At 36.9% G+C, this 22,428-nt stretch overlaps 2 protein-coding genes across 3 annotated transcripts in view; both read right to left on the bottom strand.

Annotated features, from left to right (window-relative positions):
* The window catches only part of rpl23a (ribosomal protein L23a), an 8,356-nt gene extending 1,381 nt beyond the window's left edge, over positions 1–6,975 (bottom strand). Inside the window, exons 1-3 of the mRNA XM_061962882.1 lie at positions 6,823–6,975; positions 1,940–2,120; positions 1,610–1,786 (exon numbers count right to left, since the gene is read on the bottom strand). Coding sequence (XP_061818866.1) covers positions 1,610–1,786; positions 1,940–2,120; positions 6,823–6,940 — 476 coding nt within the window. The 5' untranslated portion in view covers positions 6,941–6,975. The remainder of the gene's footprint in view (positions 1–1,609; positions 1,787–1,939; positions 2,121–6,822) is intronic.
* A 4,200-nt stretch (positions 6,976–11,175) lies between these two features.
* Positions 11,176–22,428, bottom strand: part of ddx52 (DEAD (Asp-Glu-Ala-Asp) box polypeptide 52) — a 33,301-nt gene continuing 22,048 nt past the window's right edge. For both annotated transcript variants that reach the window (XM_061961658.1, XM_061961659.1), the window contains exons 8-15: positions 20,118–20,321; positions 19,967–20,057; positions 19,779–19,901; positions 19,559–19,709; positions 15,401–15,476; positions 11,680–11,751; positions 11,361–11,608; positions 11,176–11,299 (exon numbers count right to left, since the gene is read on the bottom strand). In XM_061961658.1, coding sequence (XP_061817642.1) covers positions 11,259–11,299; positions 11,361–11,608; positions 11,680–11,751; positions 15,401–15,476; positions 19,559–19,709; positions 19,779–19,901; positions 19,967–20,057; positions 20,118–20,321 — 1,006 coding nt within the window. In that variant the 3' untranslated portion in view covers positions 11,176–11,258. The remainder of the gene's footprint in view (positions 11,300–11,360; positions 11,609–11,679; positions 11,752–15,400; positions 15,477–19,558; positions 19,710–19,778; positions 19,902–19,966; positions 20,058–20,117; positions 20,322–22,428) is intronic.

The raw sequence follows: 22,428 nt of genomic DNA, 5'->3' as shown, positions 1-22,428 counted from the left end.
AAGTTATCGAAAGAGTTTTAATACCGGCTCCGGTTTTGATTTTATGAGCCTTCAAAGAGCCGCTGCGCTGATGCTGCTATTTTTTCAAGAAGGCTGCTTAAAAGCAGGAAGCACCAGCGTGCCCACACAATGCAGACAAGGTAGGTACACTAGACAAAAGTCTTGGGACAATTCGGACTAAAAGTACCGTATTTTCCGCACTATAAGGCGCACCTAAAAACCATACATTTTCTCAAAAGCTGACAGTGCGCTTTATAATCCGGTGCGCCTTATATATGGGTTAATATTAATATTAATTTTCATAAAGTTTCGGTCTCGCAACTACGGTAAACAGCCGCCATCTTTTTTCCCCGTAGAAGAAGAAGCACGCGGTGCATGCTGGGATATGTGACGTTTCATTTCCATTTGTGTGTTTATGTAAAGACCCCAAAATGGCTCCTATTAAGTGTGTTGTCTGTCTAATTATAAATAATGCAGACGAGGCGTGTTAACTGAGTTCTCAACGTTTACTCACAGCGTGCTCATAACCACATTCTAACTGCCAGCATACAACAACGCTTCTCAGGGCTACCGCGCATGCTCGTCACTATCGTTGCATGCTGGGTAGTGTAGTTGTTATATTTGCTAGCTCATAACATCACATTAAGAGACACGCTTACGCGCTTAATTCAATACTCGCCGTCATTCCGGGTGGATTGACAAAAGACCTCCAGCCGCTAGATATTGGTGTCAACAGGGCATTCGAAGCTAGACTGCTAACTGCGTGGGAACAGTGGATGACAGAAGGCGAACACACGTGACGTTCACCAAGACAGGGAGACAGCGCCAGACGACATACGCCAACATCTGCCAGTGGATCGTAAATGCCTGGGCTGATTCAGTCTCATCTGTGGTCCGAGCTTTCAGGAAGGCAGGAATTGTCACTGAACTAATAAACGGCAACGACACTGACTCCATTAATGACGACTTCGACGAGACGGACGGATGCCGTATTCGCTCAATTGTTTAATTCGGACACTGAAGAGGAAGAATTCGAGGGATTTGTGAATGAGCTATAACTTCATAAAGTGAGCTTTACATTTTTATTTAGTGTGTTGTGTTGTGTGACATTAACGTTTGAGTTATTGATATATTGTTATTGCTCTGCACTATTTCACGTGTTACTATATTGTGATTGCACGTTTGATTTACTTAACACGAGTAAATCAGCTGTTTATTCATTTTGGGAGTGAACGGAGTTGTCAGAACGCTGGTTTGTTATCTATTAATAAAGTTTGACTGACCTATCTGACTGTTTTGTTGACATAGGTGCGCCTTATAATCCGGTGCGCCTTATATATGAACACAGTTTTGAAATATGCCATTCATTGAAGGTGCGCCTTATAATCCGATGCGCCTTATAATCCGATGCGCCTTATAGTGCGGAAAATACGGTAGTTTATGAACCTTTTTTAATGTTAAATATCTGTAAAGCACTTTGAATAACTTGTGTACAAATTGTGCTCTAAAATAAAAGTGCCTCATCAAATACTTTCTTTGTTCGTACTTGTTGATTTTCTGTAAAGCTTGTATGGCTTTTACTTTGCACTTAAGACAATAAAATGAATACCTGATGAGGGTGTTGACTTTGGCCACGTCGATGTCGTACAACTTGCGCACGGCGTGTTTGATCTGGTGTTTGTTGGCCTTGACGTCCACGATGAACACCAGCGTGTTGTTGTCCTCGATCTTCTTCATGGCCGACTCGGTGGTGAGGGGGTACTTGATGATGGCGTAGTGATCCAGCCTGGCAGCAAAAAGGCAGCAGTGAGTGGTGTGATGTCACCTCCTCTAACACAGCAGTAGTCACACATGAGGAATCACTGGAGTCATACTTTGATCACTGAGAAGCATCACGTGCACCAACAGTGTTGTCATGGCGACAGGACGGGGGTCTTACTTGTTCCTGCGAGGAGCACTCTTGCGGGGGTACTTAGGCTGCCGGCGCAGATGAAGAGTCTTGGGTCGACGGAAGGTAGCAGAAGTGCGAATCTTCTTCTTCTTCTGGCTGTGGACGCCTTTCAGCACCGCCTTCTTGGCCTTCAGGGCCTTGGACTTGGCCTCGGTCTTGGCGGGGACAGCTGGGATTCAAGCAAAACAAACATCAGTACACCATTGGAAGTAGTATTACCTATTTTTTACTGGTGATGTGCAGATCACTACTGAAATATCCATTATCCATGTGAATAATGCTGTATAATAGACTGTATTTATGTTATTCACATGTGAATAATGCTGTATAATAGACTGTATTTATATTATTCACATGTGAATAATGCTGTATAATAGACTGTATTTATATTATTTACATGTGAATAATGCTGTATAATAGACTGTATTTATGTTATTCACATGTGAATAATGCTGTATAATAGACTGTATTTATATTATTCACATGTGAATAATGCTGTATAATAGACTGTATTTATATTATTCACATGTGAATAATGCTGTATAATAGACTGTATTTATATTATTCACATGTGAATAATGCTGTATAATAGACTATTTATATTATTCACATGTGAATAATGCTGTATAATAGACTGTATTTATATTATTCACATGTGAATAATGCTGTATAATAGACTGTATTTATATTATTCACATGTGAATAATGCTGTATAATAGACTGTATTTATGTTATTCACATGTGAATAATGCTGTATAATTGACTGTATTTATATTATTCACATGTGAATAATGCTGTATAATAGACTGTATTTATGTTATTCACATGTGAATAATGCTGTATAATACTGTATTTATATTATTCACATGTGAATAATGCTGTATAATAGACCGTATTTATACTATTCACATGTGAATAATGCTGTATAATAGACCGTATTTATATTATTCACATGTGAATAATGCTGTATAATTGACTGTTATTCACATGTGAATAATGCTGTATAATTGACTGTATTTATATTATTCACATGTGAATAATGCTGTATAATTGACTTTTATTCACATGTGAATAATGCTGTATAAGACTGTATTTATATTATTCACATGTGAATAATGCTGTATAATACTGTATTTATATTATTCACATGTGAATAATGCTGTATAATAGACTATTTATATTATTCACATGTGAATAATGCTGTAAAATTGACTGTATTTATATTATTCACATGTGAATAATGCTGTATAATTGACTGTTATTCACATATGAATAATGCTGTATAATAGACTGTATTTATATTATTGACATGTGAATAATGCTGTATAAAGACTGTATTTATATTATTCACATGTGAATAATGCTGTATAATTGACTGTTATTCACATGTGACTAATGCTGCATAATAGACTGTATTTATATTATTCACATGTGAGTAATGCTGTATAATAGACTTGTTATTCACACGTGGATAATGCTGTATAATAGACTGTTATTCACATGTGAATAATGCTGTATATAGACTGTATTTATGTTATTCACATGTGAATAATGCTGTATAATAGACTACCGTATTTTCCGCACTATAAGGCGCACCGGATTATTAGCCGCACCTTCTATGAATTACATATTTCATAATTTTGTCCACCAATAAGCCGCCCCGGACTAAAAGCCGCGCCTACGCTGCGCTAAAGTGAATGTCAAAAAAACGCTGCGCTAAAGTGAATGTCAAAAAAACAGTCAGATAGTTCAGTCAAACTTTAATAATATATTGAAAACCAGCGTTCTAACAACTCTGTCCCAAAATGTACAAATGTGCAATCACAAACATAGTAAAATTCAAAATGGTGTAGAGCAATAGCAACATACCGGTAATGTTGCTCGAACGTTAATGTCACAACACACAACACACAAAATAAACATAGCGCTCACTTTCTGAAGTTATTCTTCATTCGTACCGGTAAATCCTTCGAATTCTTCGTCTTCGGTGTCCGAATTGAAAAGTTGCGCTAGCGTGGCTTCCAAAATGGCGGGCTCCGTCTCTTCGAAATCATCGGATTCAGTGTCGCTGTTGTTGTGCAGCAGTTCTGTGAATCCTGCCTTCCGGAAAGCTCGGACCACAGTTGTGACAGAAATATCTGCCCAGGCATTTACAATCCACTGGCAGATGTTGGCGTATGTTGTCCGGCGTTGTCTGCCCGTCTTAGTGAAGGTGTGTTCGCCTTCGGTCATCCATTTTTCCCACGCAGTTCGCAGTCGTGATTTGAATGCCCTGTTGACACCAATATCCAGCGGTTGGAGTTCTTTGGTTAATCCACCCGGAATGACGGCGAGTGTTGTATTTGTGTGCTTCACTTGTTTTTTGACACCATCTGTGATGTGGGCGCGCATAGAGTCATATATCAACATGGACGGAGCAGCGTGAAAAAAGCCACCCGGCCGCTTCGCGTAAACTTCCCTTAACCACTCGCTCATCTTTTCTTCATCCATCCATCCCTTCGAGTTAGCTTTTATGATGACGCCGGCTGGAAAGGTCTCTTTTGGCAAGGTCTTCCTTTTGAATATCACTATGAGTGGAAGTTAGCATGGCAAGCTAGAACCACAGTGAAGGATGACTTCTCATTCCCTGTGGAGCGAATATTCACCGTACGTGCTCCCGTTCCACAGTGCGGTTCAGTTGCTGTGAAATACGGTAGTAATCCGTGTGCGGATGGAGAGATTGCGTCTTTTTATGACCCGGATCGTTTAGTAGGAGCCATTTTGTGGTCTTTACAGATGTAAACAGGAAATGAAACGTACGGTGATATCCGCGCGTTTTTTCTTCTTCTTCCGGGGGCGGGTGAAGCGCTTCCTGTTCTATGGGGGCGGGTGAAGCGCTTCCTGTTCTATGGGGGCGGGTGCTTTCCTTGGCGGTTGCTTGCGTAGAAGAAGAAGCGCTTCCTGTTCTACCGGGAAAAAAGATGGCGGCTGTTTACCGAAGTTGCGAGACCGAAACTTTATGAAAATGAATCGTAATAAAGCGCACCGGGTTATTAGGCGCACTGTCAGCTTTTGAGAAAAATTGTGGTTTTTAGGTGCGCCTTATAGTGCGGAAAATACGGTATGTTATTCACATGTGAATAATGCTGTATAATTATATTATTCACATGTGAATAATGCTGTATAATTGACTGTATTTATGTTATTCACATGTGAATAATGTTATATAATACTGTAGTTATATTATTCACATGTGAATAATGCTGTATAATACTGTATTTATTTTATTCACATGTGAATAATGCTGTATAATAGACTGTTATTCACATGTGAATAATGCTGTATAATAGACTGTATTTATATTATTCACATGTGAATAATGCTGTATAATAGACTATGTTATTCACATGTGAATAATGCTGTATAATTATATTATTCACATGTGAATAATGCTGCATAATAGACTGTATTTATGTTATTCACATGTGAATAATGCTATATAATACTGTAGTTATATTATTCACATGTGAATAATGCTGTATAATAGACTGTATTTATGTTATTCACATGTGAATAATGCTATATAATACTGTAGTTATATTATTCACATGTGAATAATGCTGTATAATAGACTGTATTTATTTTATTCACATGTGAATAATGCTGTATAATAGACTATTTATATTAATCACATGTGAATAATGCTGTACATCCATCCATCCATTTTCTACCGCTTATTCCCTTTTGGGGTCGCGGGGGGCGCTGGAGCCTATCTCAGCTACAATCGGGCGGAAGGCGGGGTACACCCTGGACAAGTCGCCACCTCATCGCAGTAATGCTGTACAATAGACTATATTATTCACATGTGAATGATGCTGTATAATACTGTATTTATATTATTTACATGTGAATAATACTGTATTTATGTTATTCACATGTGAATAATGCTGAAAAATAGACTATATTACACATGTGAATAATGCTGTATAACAGACTGTATTTATGTTATTCACATGTGTATAATGCTGTATAATACTGTATTTGTGTTATTCACATGTGAATAATGCTGTGTAATAGACTATTTATATTGTTCACATGTAAAAAATACTTAAGTGTTTATTGTCTATTGTAAGCGAACTGTGGTGCTGAATTTCCCCCAGGCGTCGATAAAGTACTTTATATTCTATTCTAGGCTATTTGGAGTCACTAACAACAGAGTTGGATATAAGTGCAGAATAACATCATCATTTGTTTCACCCCGTGATTATATTTGGTTTGTAGATGAGTCCCCAGAAGAAGCAATAGTAAATACACTACTTTGTACGACCACATAACGTGTGGATCTTACTTGGTATCGGCTCAGAAAGAAGATAAGTGGTATCGCACATCACTAAGATTCATAACTATGACGAACTGGGTTCATCTACAGACAAGTTATCTCCAAGTGTCGAATAATGAGTGACATCCGTCCATTTTATGCCGCTTGTCCCTTTCAACTGCTTTTATTTACCACATGACGGCGACGCTAGCTAGTTAGCGTACATTTAAGAGATGTTTCACTCTTCAACTATTATACAGAGCTGCTAAACATCAGCAGCTTATTCCAGCTAATATAAACACTTAAATGTTGTGTTACGGTCTTACAAGTTACATTAATCTTGTAATGGTTTAAAACGCGAACATTATATTAGCATTAGCTTAGCATTAGCATTAAATACACACACGCCGGTCCACTCGCCAGCGTGTTTTCTCAACTTAAGCGGACAATACTCCGAAAACAAGCCTGGACTATTAAATAATTGCATTTAATCATTCTTATATGAGCGTCTGACCACGCTATAAACGTGTGTTTTGTTCATTTTGAGCAGTAAATGTTTGAAGGTACACGTTACCTTCTTTCTTCGCCTTCGGTGCCATGTTGGGAAAGGAGGACGATACGGGGTTTCCTGGGCTATAACGCATGGGCGCGTTGCTCCCGCGGAAGTATCGCGATACTTTGTGCGGCAACATGGCGTGGAAAAAAAAAACCCAATCGGTTCTGCAAAAGCGCTGAATGTTTTATTGCCGTTTTGTATAAAATAATAGCTTACGTAGTAGTAAAATAAAACAAGAATATAAAAATTAACAACTGATACAAAAAAAAAACAGTGCGTATTATCGCCACAATTTCAAACGCTTTCATTCTTCTGTCATTGCTGACAAAAGACACACGGGGGCGACATTGAGTCCTAACGACCAGAGCCAACGATTTTTTTTTTCTTTTTCTTTTTAAACGAGGCACTTATTTTAAATCTATATCTGCTTCCTAACACCAATTACCATATTTTAATTGTAATTATTGTATATTCATGTATTTGATGTAAATAAAGTAATACAAAAGATAAATGTCTTTACATTTTAAGGCTCTGAACATATTGGTTCAGGTTTTTTTTCCAGATCTGTATGGTTTAAAATAAACCTGTCATCTAAATAACGTTTTTTTTTACATTGTTACTGGAATAAAGATCACAAAAAACTATGGTAACAGTCACGACGTGCACGAACAAACCGGCTGTAAAACAAGTTGACAGGAAGTGACATACCTTCGCGCATGCGTGCACTAATCGGGTCGTCTACGTGGCGGCCATCTTGGTCAGGGCCAAGTTCCCATCAAGAACAATACTTGAATACTGAAAATAAATCATAAAGTGCTTATTTCTCGACCGATTTTAATGCGGTTTATTTTACTGTTAACGTCCGAACACGCATATTATTATCATGAGCGAACAATTATTTCCAGTGTCTTAGTTTTATTCAAACATTTTTGCAGGCATGTTTCGAGTCATACCAAAGACTATAAAAATGGGACCCATTACCTCCCTGCTTGGCACTCAGCATCAAGGGTTGGAATTGGGGGTTAAATCACCAAAATGATTCCCGGGCGCGGCCACCGCTGCTGCCCACTGCTCCCCTCACCTCCCAGGGGGTGATCAAGGGTGATGGGTCAAATGCAGAGAATAATCTCGCCACACCTAGTGTGTGTGTGACAATCATTGGTACTTTAACTTTAACTTTTTAACTTTTGTCATTTAATTTTAATGCCTTCTACGAGCACGGAATGACCTGACTTTGACCCCACTCGCTCACCGTAGGTCAAAAGTGAAAGGGGCGTGGTCCAGACCTATTCATATTTATCTGTATGCTCATCAATTTTGAGCAATGAAACATTTCTCATTGGATCACCTTCCACACGCATGACTGAAACAGACTTTTGACTGTATTTGGTAAACATTTGCGCACTTTATTCATCCATCCATCCATCCATTTTCTACCGCTTATTCCCTTTTGGGGTCGCGGGGGGCGCTGGAGCCTATCTCAGCTACAATCGGGCGGAAGGCGGGGTACACTCTTTATTCATAATAATAATAATAATAGATTTTATTTTTAAAAAACACTTTGTATTGAGTAAACAATCTCAAAGTGCTACAGTGTATTAAAAAAATAAAAATAAATAAAAAGATAATAAAGAAATAAATACAAATAAAAACTAGAACAGCCAAATAGCTATAACTAGTATGCATATATCTAAAAAAAAAAAGAAGCTTTTTTTTAAAAAGATGGGCTTTTAAGCCTTTTTTTAAAAGCATCCACAGTCTGTGGTGCCCTCAGGTGGTCAGGGAGAGCGTTCCACAGACTGGAAAATAAAACGTCCTGGAGATTATAAACACACGTTTAGTATTTATATTTTGGTATTTATCATAGCAATAATAGTAGCTGCAAAAACATGAGTCAAGTACACCATGTCATTCATTATTCAAGTACAGTGTTTTATTTCCTATATTCAAAACAGTGTTACTGTTCAAATGGTGTGTAATGTTACAGTGCCCAAACTTATGAAATATACTTAACCTCTGCCATGTTTTTAATGACTACTTAGGCCTACTGTTTTTCAGTGTTGGCCATTAATAATCCTGGGATTTGGAGAGCCGAGTGTTTTCTGAAGTGGGATTTTGCAAAAAAAAAAGTTAGAGAAGCATTGGTCTAAATCAGGGGTCGGCAACCCGCGGCTCTAGAGTCTTTAGCGCCGCCCTAGTGGCTCTCTGGAGCTTTTTCAAAAATGTATGAAAAATGGAAAAAGATGAGGGGGGGAAAAAATATATTTTTTGTTTTAATATGGTTTCTGTAGGAGGACAAACATGACACAAACCTCCCTAATTGTTATAAATCACATTGTTTATATTAAACATGCTTCACTGATTCGAGTATTTGGCGAGCACCGTTTTGTCCTACTAATTTTGGCGGTCCTTGAACTCACCGTAGTTTGTTTACATATATAACTTTCTCCGACTTTCGGGGACGTGTTTTATGCCACTTCTTTTTCTGTCTCATTTTGTCCACCAAACTTTTAACGTTGTGCATGAATGCACAAAGGTGAGTTTCGTTGATGTTATTGACTTGTGTGGAGTGCTAATCAAACATATTTGGTCACTGCATGACTGCAAGCTAATCGATGCTAACATGTTATTTAGGCTAGCTATATGTACATATTGCATCATTATGCCTCATTTGTAGCTATATTTGAGGTCATTTAGTTTCCTTTAAGTCCTCTTAATTCAATTTATATCTCATGACAGACTATCTGTATGTAATATGGCTTTTATTTTTTTACGGCTCCAGACAGATTTGTTTTTGTATTTTTGGTCCAATATGGCTCTTTCAACATTTTGGGTTGCCGACCCCTGGTCTAAATGAAGAAAGACACATCAGAGAATATTAATACATTTAAAAAAACGTGTAATATTTTTATGGTAGGGAAGAGATTGATAATGACCCATTTTCTAGGGAATCATTTTGTAATGCAGTTAGCTGAAAATTATGGAAAGCACCACACAACATAGCAACTAACGCCGTGATCAAAGTTGGAATCGCCACAAAACACATTCCAAGACATTCGACACTCTGTTGACGTTTTGCGGCGAAAGCCCCCAATTCGTCACGTCTCATGTGTTAGGTAAACCGTGACGAATGGGACAGTATGACTCTCCGCCCTGGTGTAAACAAGCATTTACCGTATTTTCCGCACTATTAGCCGCACCTAAAAACCACAAATTTACTCAAAAGCTGACAGTGCGGCTTATAACCCGGTGCGCTTTATATATGGATTAATATTAAGATTCATTTTCATAAAGTTTCGGTCTCGCAACTACGGTAAACAGCCGCCATCTTTTTTCCCCGTAGAAGAGGAAGTGCTTCTTCTTCTACGCAAGCAACCGCCAAGGTAAGCACCCGCCCCCATAGAAGAGGAAGCGCTTCTTCTTCTACTGTAAGCAACCACCCGCCCGCGTAGAAGAAGAAGAAGAAGAAGCGCGCGGATATTACGTTTCATTTCCTTTGTGTGTTTACATCTGTAAAGACCACAAAATGGCGACAGGTTTCCGGTTCATGAAAAGACGCAATCTCTCCATCCGCACACGGACTACTATTTCACAGCAACTGCCTAAAGACTTTCAAGAAAAGCTGGCTACTTTCCGTGCATATTGTAAAAACAAGATAGCTGAAAAAAAGATCCGGCCAGAGAACATTATCAACATGGACGAGGTTCCACTGACTTTTGATATTCCTGTAAACCGCACTGTGGATACAACGGGAGCACGTACGGTGAATATTCGCATCACAGGGAATGAGAAGTCATCCTTCACTGTGGTTCTAGCTTGCCATGCTAATGGCCAGAAACTTCCACCCATGGTGATATTCAAAAGGAAGACCTTGCCAAAAGAGACCTTTCCAGCCGGCGTCATCATAAAAGCTAACTCGAAGGGATGGATGGATGAAGAAAAGATGAGCGAGTGGTTAAGGGAAGTTTACGCGAAGAGGCCGGGTGGCTTTTTTCACGCAGCTCTGTCCATGTTGATATACGTATGTTTGTGATTGCACATTTGCGTACATTTTGGGAGTGAACAGAGTTGTTAGAACGCTGGTTTTTAATATGTTATTAAAGTTTGACTGACCTATCTGACTGTTTTTTTGACATTCCTTTAGCGCAGTTAGATGCGGCTTATAACACGGGGCGGCTTATAGGTGGACAAAGTTTTGAAATATGCCGTTCATTGAAGGCGCGGCTTATAACCCAGGGCGCCTTATGGTGCGGAAAATACGGTAGTCATTTAATTGCTTAAAATTGGCGATTTATCTGAAAAAGTGACGACATTACGTTTAATATTAGGTGCACTAATAATATGCTTCTGGTCTTTATTGACAGAAATATCAACATTGGAATATAAAGTTTATTCTTCAAAGATCAAATATGGATAGAAAAACCTTTTGTAAAGTCCTCGTCTGTCTTCTCAGACTATTTTATTTTGTCCTCCGCTTGACCTTTCTTCTTCTTTCCTGCAGAGATGACAAATGTTTAGTGCGTTTGTTTTATAAAGTCACTTTTATTTCTTCTCACCGAGCTTGTTCACTTTGATTCCTGTGGCGGCGTTTGCAGCTTTTTCCACACGTTCTCCCTTTTCTTTCTTTTTTTTCCCCTTCCTCTTTTGCTTCCCCGCAGTGTTTTGTGGCGCTTTTGCTGCTTGAGTCCCGCCGGCTGCTTTCTTTGCTGGTTTGGACTTTGGCGCGTTCTTCATGAGGATGCGAGGCGTGGTGGAAATGCTGCTCCTCTCTGGGGGTTTCTTCGTAAGCCTCCTCTTCATTTTGCTAAACAGCAAAACAAGGTGATTACCTTCAAAGTGGAATACAATAAGTACTAGTGGTAGTAGTAGTAGTACCTGTGTAACTTCTTGAAGCCCATCATGTAGTCTGGCACCGGACAGCCGGCTTGTTTGATGATTTTAGCGATGCTGTCAGCAAACGTCAAAAATGATCCATTTTGAATTTGATGAATTTATTACACGACATATTGCAGGGTGTTTTTTAACTGAAGGCTGCACACTGATATTTTGATATTCATTTTCAAAACCACTACAATATATGGATGTTTTTTTTTTTAAAACCTTTAAAGCTCCCGGAGGCACCTCAGCCATACAAATGTGAAAAAAATAGCTCTTATATTATCATCTCTTTTTTAAATTTAATTTATTCAACTTAAGTGTTTTATGCCATTTTTGTTTTTTGTGGCAAAAAATATGTAATATTTCCCCGCAAAAATTCTTAAAATTGTAATATTTGATTACTAATTTTTGAGCAAGAAGTTAAAAAAATATGAGAAAAATACCGTATTTTCCGGACTATAAGGCGCACTTAAAAATCCTTTCATTTTCTTCAAAACTCGACAGTGCGCCTTTTAACCCGGTGCGCCTAATGTACGGAATAATTCTGGTTTTGCTTACCAACCTCAAAGCAATTTTATTTGGTACACCGTGTAATGATTAGTGTGACCAGTAGTGATGGGTTGATGAGGCGTCATGAAGCGTTTGGACACATTGCAAAACTGTATTGATACTGTGTCGATACTGTGTCACTAAATACTGACATCTGCTGGACATTAAAAATCCCTACAGGCAACCTATGGACCGACTCAACTGACACTGATTTGATGCCCTAGTACAGGGGTCACCAACCTTTTTGAAACCAAAAACTACTTCTTGGGTACTGATTAATGCGAAGGGCTACCAGTTTGATACACACTTCAATAAATAAATATATTGTCATTTGTAAGTTACACGTAAGTGTGATTTAAACAAGAATAGCTAAATAAATACATTTATATATATAAAAAAATGGGTATTTCTGTCTGTCATTCCATCGTACATTTTTTTTTCCTTTTACGGAAGGTTTTTTGTAAAGAATAAATGATGAAAAAAACACTTAATTGAACGGTTTAAAAGAGGAGAAAACACGAAAAAAATTCTAATAAAATTTTGAAATATAGTTTATCTTCAATTTCGACTCTTTAAAATTCAAAATTCAACCGACAAAAAGAAGAGAAAAACTAGCTAATTTGAATCTTTTTGAAAAAATTAAAAAAATAATTTATGGAACATCATTAGTCATTTTTCCTGATTAAGATACATTTTAGAATTTTGATGACATGTTTTAAATTGGTTAAAATCCAATCTGCACTTTGTTAGAATATTTAACAAATTGGACCAAGCTATATTTCTAACAAAGACAAATCAGTATTTCTTCTAGATTTTCCAGAACAACAATTTTAAAAGAAATTCAAAATACTTTGAAATAAGATTTAAATTTGATTCTACAGATTTTCTAGATTTGCCAGAATAATTTTTTTGAATTTTAATCATAGTAAGTTTGAAGAAATATTTCACAAATATTCTTTGTCGAAAAACCAGAAGCTAAAATATTTATTATTCTTTACAATTAAAAAAAAATGTTTTACTTGAACATTGATTTAAATTGTCAGGAAAGAAGAGGAAGAAATTTAAAATGTAAAAAGGTATATTTGTTTAAAAATCCTAAAATAATTTTTAAGGTTGTATTTTTTCTCTAAAATTGTATTTCTAAAAGTAATAAGAAGCAAAGTAAAAAATAAATGAATTTATTTAAACAAGTGAAGACCCATCCATCCATCCATTTTCTACCGCTTATTCCAAGTGAAGACCAAGTCTTTAAAATATTTTCTTGGATTTTCAAATTCTATTTGAGTTTTGTCTCTTTTAGAATTAAAAATGTCGAGCAAAGCGAGACCAGCTTGCTAGTAAATAAATACAATTTAAAAAATAGAGGCAGCTCACTGGTAAGTGCTGCTCTTTGAGCTATTTTTAGAACTGGCCAGCGGGCGACTGATCTGGTCCTTACGGGCTACCTGGTGACCGCGGGCACCGCGTTGGTGACCCCTGCCCTAGTATATACAATAATATAAACCAAGTCATTGTATTTCATTTAGGATTATTTCATATCTTCATTTCAATAAAAATATATTTGTATCTTTTTTAGATACAGTCAATAAATAATGTGAACATGTATCATAACATGGAAATCTAAGAGAACGTGTTGTGGATGATTGTGGACTGGGAATTGTTTTAATTTTATTTTTTTACACATTTTTATTAAAAAAAAAAAAAAAAAAAGTTTTTCCGACGTATTACATTTTAGACGATTTCTCTTCTTAGTTATTATTTCTCCGGCTGTAGAAAAGAGCCGCTCACAGGGCACAGAGGAGGCGTCAGTGCGACACAGTTGGCGTATCGGTCACGTGACCAAAACAGCTCATGATCGGTCACGTGACTTTCTAAAAGCGGTACGCGCACCGACACAGGGTTTCGCTCTATGAGCTCGACGCATGCGCCGATGCATCGGTGTTGCCGGACCCATCACTAGTGACCAGTAAATGGCAGTCAAACATAAGAGATACGTGTGGACTGCAATATGATGGCAATATGACTCAAGTAAACAGCACCAACATTTTATATGTTCCATTGAAAATATAGAACATTACACACGGCGCTCAAAAATCTATCAAAATGTTTTTAGTACGACTTTGGTAAGCTATGAAGCCGCACCGCTTGATGGATTGTCGGCGCATTAAACATAGGAGTATTATTATGGTGTGTGTGTATAAGGTAAGACATATTATCTGGCGTTTTGTTTCGCAATATTATGCAAAAGCAACTTTTCTTACCTTCTGGTACCTGCTGATCTGTATTTGGGATCTGCATAAGTCCTGAAAAATGTCGATAAGCTTCTTCTTTTTCTCTATCTTCTTGTTATGGGACATTCATCCTCTCGCTGTTGCCATTTCTAATATAAAGTAGTGTAAAGTTCTTACTTATATCTGTCAGTGAACTCGCCATGGAAGCGCTAAAACATACCGGTGTAGTGAGTTTACATTATTCACCCAAGGAACTTCAGTTATTAGAGAGTTCCGGACGGAAAACATTTCCGGCGGATGAGGAGACGCTGCTGCGTTATTGATTGAAGTAAAGTGTGAATGTCATTAAAACAGTTAGCTCCATCTTTTGACACATCTTCCACCCCCGTCCTTGCACGCTACACCGTGACAACAAAGATGACTGGGAGAAGACGTAAATAAGACCGCCCACAAAACGGCGCATCCTGAAGCGACTGTCAGAAAGCGGCTTGAAGATGATGTGTAAAACATCATCTATGCAACATTTTGAGCAAAGAACCACCATTACATGTTATGTAGACCACAAGGAAGTCTTTTACATTTAGAAAAAAAATCATAATAATATGACTCCTTTAATGCGCCCTATAAACCGGTGCGCCTTATATATGAAAAAAGATTTTTAAAAAAATAGACCATTCATCGGCAGTGCACCTTATAATCCAGTGCGCCCTATGGTCTGGGAAAATACGGTACGTCATACATATTTTTTTTAATTCCAATTTATATCATTCTTACTTTTAACAGTCTGCATGGCAACTTTGTGTTATTAGAGTCAACATTTTCTCCTTACACTTCCGTTTGCTCTTTTATTTCACTTTCTATGTTTTTTTCCCCAGTGATAGTCATTTTAGAATGTGCACTTTGGACACCCTCGGTGTATTTTCCCGAGCGCGTGGTACCTGCGTATGAGCGGCTTGTCGTCCTCGGTGAAGAGAGTGATGGCCTTCCCTTGACGTCCAGCCCGACCCGTACGACCTTGAGGAAGAGAGAGAGAGAATCATCTCACGTGTTTTATGAAACTTTTGACTGTTTGAAAGAACGTCGTTACACGCCATATTTAGGACTGTCTCAATCGGACATTGGCCCAATATAATAGGAGTGGGCCAAAGAAAAGGCAAACTAAATAGAAAAATGATTTTCAAGGTAAAAACAAAATTTCAAGGTAAAAACTGATTTTTCAAGGTAAAAGTTGATTTTCAAGGCAAAAACTGATTTTCAAGGTAAAAACTGATTTTCAAGGTAAAAAAAAAGATTTTCAAGGTAAAAGTTGATTTTCAAGGTAAAACTTAATTTTCAAGGTAAAACTTGATTTTCAAGGTAAAAAAAAAATATTTTCAAGGTAAAAAAAAAGATTTTCAAGGTAAAACTTTATTTTCAAGGTAAAACTTTATTTTCAAGGTAAAAACTGATTTTCAAGGTAAAAGATGATTTTCAAGGTAAAAAATTATTTTCAAAGTAAAAGTTGATTTTCAAGGTAAAAAAAATATTTTCAAGGTAAAAAAAATATTTTCAAAGTAAAAACTGATTTTCAAAGTAAAAACTGATTTTCAAGGTAAAAACTGATTTTCAAGGTAAAAAAAAGATTTTCAAGGTAAAAACTGATTTTCAAGGTAAAAAAAAGATTTTCAAGGTAAAAGTTGATTTTCAAGGTAAAAGTTGATTTTCAAGGTAAAAAAAGATTTTCAAGGCAAAAAAAAGAGTTTCAAGGCAAAAAAAAAGATTTTCAAGGTAAAAGTTGATTTTCAAGGTAAAAACTGATTTTCAAGGTAAAAGTTGATTTTCAAGGTAAAACTTGATTTTCAAGGTAAAAACTGATTTTCAAGGTAAAAAAAAAGATTTTCATGGTAAAAGTTGATTTTCAAGGTAAAAACTGATTTTCAAGGTAAAACTTAATTTTCAAGGTAAAACTTGATTTTCAAGGTAAAAAAAAAAGATTTTCAAGGTAAAAAACAAGATTTTCAAGGTAAAACTTTATTTTCAAGGTAAAAACTGATTTTCTAGGTAAAAAAATATTTTCAAGGTAAAAAATGATTTTCAAGGTAAAAGATGATTTTCAAGGTAAAAAATTATTTTCAAAGTAAAAGTTGATTTTCAAGGTAAAAAAATTATTTTCAAGGTAAAAAAATATTTTCAAAGTAAAAGTTGATTTTCAAGGTAAAAACTGATTTTCAAGGTAAAAAATTATTTTCAAGGTAAAACCGATATTCAAGGTAAAAACTGATTTTCAAGGTAAAAAAATGATTTTCAAGGTAAAAACTGATTTTCAAGGTAAAAAAAATATTTTCAGGGTAAAAAAAAAATATTTTCAAGGTAAAATTTGATTTTCAAGGTAAAAGTTGATTTTCAAGGTAAAAAAAAATATTTTCAAGGCAAAAAAAAATATTTTCAAGGTAAAAGTTGATTTTCAAGGTAAAAAATTATTTTCAAGGCAAAAAATTATTTTCAAGGTAAAAAATGATTTTGAAGGTAAAAAAATATTTTCAAAGTAAAAGTTGATTTTCAAGGTAAAAAATGATTTTGAAGGTAAAAAAATATTTTCAAAGTAAAAGTTGATTTTCAAGGTAAAAAATGATTTTCAAGGTAAAACCGATATTCAAGGTAAAAACTGATTTTCAAGGTAAAAAAAAGATTTTCAAGATAAAAATTGATTTTCATGGTAAAAAAAAAGATTTTCAAGGTAAAAGTTGATTTTCAAGGTAAAAACTGATTTTCAAGGTAAAACTTAATTTTCAAGGTAAAACTTTATTTTCAAGGTAAAAAAAAAGATTTTCAAGGTAAAAAAAAAAGGATTTTCTAGGTAAAACTTTATTTTCTAGGTAAAACTTTATTTTCAAGGTAAAGACTGATTTTCTAGGTAAAAAAATATTTTCAAGGTAAAAAAATATTTTCAAGGTAAAAGATGATTTTCAAGGTAAAAAATTATTTTCAAAGTAAAAGTTGATTTTCAAGGTAAAAAAATTATTTTCAAGGTAAAAAAATATTTTCAAAGTAAAAGTTGATTTTCAAGGTAAAAACTGATTTTCAAGGTAAAAAATGATATTCAAGGTAAAACCGATATTCAAGGTAAAAACTGATTTTCAAGGTAAAAAACTGATTTTCATGGTAAAAACTGATTTTCAAGGTAAAAAAAAGATTTTCAAGGTAAAAAAAAAAAGACTTTCAAGGTAAAAGTTGATTTTCAAGGTAAAAGTTGATTTTCAAGGTAAAAAAAAAGATTTTCAAAGCAAAAAAAAAAGATTTTCAAGGTAAAAGTTGATTTTCAAGGTAAAAACTGATTTTCAAGGTACAAGTTAATTTAAGGTAAACCTTGATTTTCAAGGTAAAACTTGATTTTCAAGGTAAAAAAAAAAATATTTTCAAGGTAAAAAAAAATATTTTCAAGGTAAAAAAAAAATATTTTCAAGGTAAAAAAAAATATTTTCAAGGTAAAACTTGATTTTCAAGGTAAAAACTGATTTTCAAGGTAAAAAAATATTTTCAAGGTAAAAAATGATTTTCAAGGTAAAAGTTGAAATTCAAGGCAAAAACTGATTTTCAAGGTAAAAACTAAATTTCAAGATAATAAAAAATGTTGAAGGTAGAAACTAAATTTCAAGGTAAACATTGAATTTCAAGGTAAAAGTTGATTTTCAAGGTAGAAAAAGATTTTCAAGGAAAAAAATGACCCTAGAGGTCATTGTATGTCCCCAGCTAAATGACAGATAGTTAATAGTGATATTCGTGCACTCTCAGTTACATAAACATTGATATTATACATGTGGGCCCACAGATAGAAATACCCTTAAATATAGGAAACTACTTTTACCGTGTAGCTTGCTACAATCAGCTACATTTAATCGGGAGTGACTTGGAGCTTAGCTTACTACATTTTCCAAGTAGCTTGCCCATCACTGGTAATAAGAATGCTTACAGTACTAACACGTTTTAGGGCGCAACAAAAGACTAGATTCAGCTAAGACTGTACTGACTAGCAAACACAGCATAAACTACACACTACTGCCATCTAACGTCTTGGAATTGCAAGTGCAACCTATTGTCATACTTGCAAATAAGACTCAGAAATGTGATGATAAAACTTTGGCTCATTTAATACATGTAGCGCTAAATTTGACCAGGAGAGGGCGATAACGCTACACCAGAGGTTTAATGTAGATAATGTTTAATTTCTACATGTGTAAAACATCTGGAGTGTATTGTGTTTAACCCCAAACCTATTTTATTTATGTGAAATACAAAATTGATGTTATACTTTTGCAGTGTTTACTTTATGTTTGTATTTTCGGTCTTGCAAACCTAAATAAGGAAGAAGTGGAAATAAATAAAACTGAGGAAAGAGAATAATTAAAAAAGAAGGAACATCAATCCTCAACAAAACTTCTGGAGCTTCTGTTTCTTTATACTGTTAACTATCTGTCTAGCTGCACACGCTGGAAAGAAGTAGCAAGGGCAGAATAATGAATTTATTGACAGTGCCCATGTGTTTACTTTTATTAAGTAAACATAGTCTCCGAGGAATATAACCTTGGGGGGGGGGACACTTTCTGACAAAATATCCACATTTTGAACTTAAATGCTAACGTTAGCATGCGCCAAGTACTAAATCATATGACTAGGAAGCGTACTCATGCAAAATTAGCTAAATAAAGTTAGCATGCTTAATGTTAACCTGTGTCAGGTACCTAGTTATATGCCTATGAGGTGTTCCGCTTGAAAATTGGCTAAAAAGGTTAGCATGCTTACAGTTAGCATGCGTCAAGTACCAAGTCACATGACTCTCAAGTGTTTGGCTGCAAAATTGGCTAAAAAGGTTGACACATTTTGTTAGCATGCTTACAGTTAGCATGTGTGAAGTACCAAGTTATATGAGTGAGGCATTTGGCTTCAAAAAAGTTAGCATGCTAATGTTAGCAATGCTGCCTAAGCCTGAGCCAATCAAAAGCTACGATGCTAAACAGCCTGGTCTGATTGTTTTGGTCTGGTCTAGTGACCAATACTACTGTAGTATTGATATTTTTTACTTCATTTAGCCATTTTTATGCCGGAAAAAGACAGCTGACCTATTCTGTGGATGTATTCCACGGCGCTGGCGGGGAAGTCGTAGTTGAGCACCAGGTTGACTCCTTTGAAGTCGATTCCACGAGCCAGCAGCGCCGTGCAGATCAGCACCCAGATCTTTCCGCTGCGGAAGCTCTGGACCACGTTGTCCCGCTACAGCACAAAAGAAGAGGGTTAGCATTTTTTGTAGTTTTCTGTGGCAGTCGACCACACTCGTCGTACTTGCTGCTGCGTGCGGTCGGCGTGGATCACGTCCACGTTGATGCCCTCGTAGACCAGCTCGTGGAAAAGCTCGCGCGCGCGCTCGATGGACTGAACGAACACCAAGACGGGAGGCAGGACTCCCTGAGGGAAGAACGAGGTGACGGGTCATTGTCGGTGGCGTTGGGCGTTGGGCAGGGAGTCCAAACCTTTTTGATGATGTCGCGCACCGCCACCAGCTTGCCGCCCTCCGTCCCCACGAACAACAGCTGCTGTTCCACCGACTCCACCGCCGTGTTCCTGCCACGGGAAAGATTTAGTGACGTGGCGACGTGGTGTCCGCCGCCGCGCTGAACTTACTTGGGTCCGACGTTGACAGAGACCAGGTTGTCCAGGTTCAGGCGACACCACTGCTCCACGTCCGGCGTACAGGTGGCGCTGAAGAATGCCCTGCGCACCTTGGCGCCGGAGCAGGCCAGGAAGATGGTGGCCAGCTGATCCCTGAAGCCGTTCTTGCCGTCCTCGAAGAGCTTGTCCGACTCGTCCACCACCAGCCACTCCACGCTGAAACACAGGGAGCGCCGGTTCACATCTACAACACCAGGGGGCGCCAGAACCTCCATTTAGACCATCCATCCATCCATCCATTTTCTACCGCTTATTCCCGTTAAGCTTTTCAATCTGGCCCCCCGGACATTCCCAAATCATATTTTTTAGATCTTTAAGGCGGAAAGTGTTTTCTAATGACCGTAAGTCTTCAACTATACTACCGGTAAGTATTTCAATGGTTGAAATCTGCATCATATACTAGTTACCAGAGGTGGGTAGTAACGCGCTACATTTACTCCGTTACATCTACTTGAGTAACTTTTGGGATAAATTGTACTTCTAAGAGTAGTTTTAATGCAACATACTTTTACTTTTACTTAAGTATATTTATAGAGAAGGAACGCTACTTTTACTCCGCTACTTTTACTCCGCTACTTTTACTCCGCTACTTTTATCTACATTCAGCTCGCTACTCGCTACTAATTTTTATCGATCTGTTAATGCACGCTTTGTTTGTTTTGGTCTGTCAGACAGACCTTCAAAGTGCCTGCCTTACTGGTGACGTTTCACTTCTTTCCACCAATCAGATGCAGTCACTGGTGACGTTGGACCAATCAAACAGAGCCAGGTGGTCACATGACCTGACTTAAACAAGTTGAAAAACTTATTAGGGTGTTACCATTTAGTGGTCAATTGTACGGAATATGTACTGTACTGTGCAATCTACTAATAAAAGTTCCAATCAATCAATTTGGGGCGGCATGGCGTAGTGGGTAGAGCAACCGTGCCAGAAACCTGAGGGTTGCAGGTTCGCTCCCCGTCTCTTACCATCCAAAAAATCGCTGCCGTTGTGTCCTTGGGCGGGACACTTCACCCTTTGCCCCCGGTGCCACTCACACCGGTGAATTGAATGATGAATGATAGGTGGTGGTCGGAGGGGCCGTTGGCGCAAATTGCAGCCACGCTTCCGTCAGTCTACCCCAGGGCAGCTGTGGCTATGAAAGTAGCTTACCACCACCAGGTGTGAATGAATGATGGGTTCTACATGTAAAGCGACTTTGGGTACTTACAAAAGCGCTATATAAATCCCAGTTATTATTATTATTATTAATCAAAAGTGTGAAGGAAAAAATATACTTTTTTATTTCAACCGTACATCCCGTCAAAAGCCTAAAGACTGACCGCACATGAGGACGTTCCTGTCTTCACAATAAAAGTGCCGCTCCATCGCGCCTGCGCTTTCAAAATAAGAGTCTCCGAAAGCCAGCGCAAACAAGCTAGCAAGCTACGGAGTTTGCCGCCAATGTATTTCTTGTAAAGTGTATAAGAACGAATATGGAAGCTGGACAAATAAGATGCCAAAAACCCACCACTTTCATGTGGTATTAGACAGAAAGGAGGAACTTTTCTTCTCCTCCATTTGAAAACGTGGACGTTATCATCACTACTGTCTGATTACAATCAATGCAAGTCATCAGAATCAGGTAATACACCAACTTATATTCTTGTCTTCATGAAAGAAAGGAATCTATATGTTAAACATGCATGTATATTCATTAAAACACCTTTAACATGTAAACAAAAACAGCTAAATAAATACATATAAATTATATACTGTATATATCAATGTATGTATATATATATATATATATATATATATATATATATATATATATATATATATATATATATATATATATATATATATATATATATATATTTATATATATATATATATATATATATATATATATGAGTGTGTATGTTACTCATCAGTTACTCAGTACTTGAGTAGTTTTTTCACAACATACTTTTTACTTTTACTCAAGTAAATATTTGGGTGACTACTCCTTACTTTTACTTGAGTAATACATCTCTAAAGTAACAGTACTCTTACTTGAGTACAATTTCTGGCTACTCTACCCACCTCTGCTAGTTACTAGAGATAATATCGGCCTGCCGATATTATCTGCCGATAAATGCTTTAAAATGTAATATCGGAAATTATCGGTATCGGTTTCAACCTCCCGATTTTCCCGGGAGACTCCAAAATTTCAGTGACCCTCCCGAAAATCTCCCGGGGCAACCATTCTCCCGATTTCCACCCGGACAACATTATTGG

Source organism: Nerophis lumbriciformis, linkage group LG09 (genome assembly GCF_033978685.3).
Source record: "Nerophis lumbriciformis linkage group LG09, RoL_Nlum_v2.1, whole genome shotgun sequence".
Taxonomy (NCBI): domain Eukaryota; kingdom Metazoa; phylum Chordata; class Actinopteri; order Syngnathiformes; family Syngnathidae; genus Nerophis; species Nerophis lumbriciformis.
Note: the sequence above shows the minus strand (reverse complement) of the source record. Positions and strands in the feature narration are given on the sequence as shown.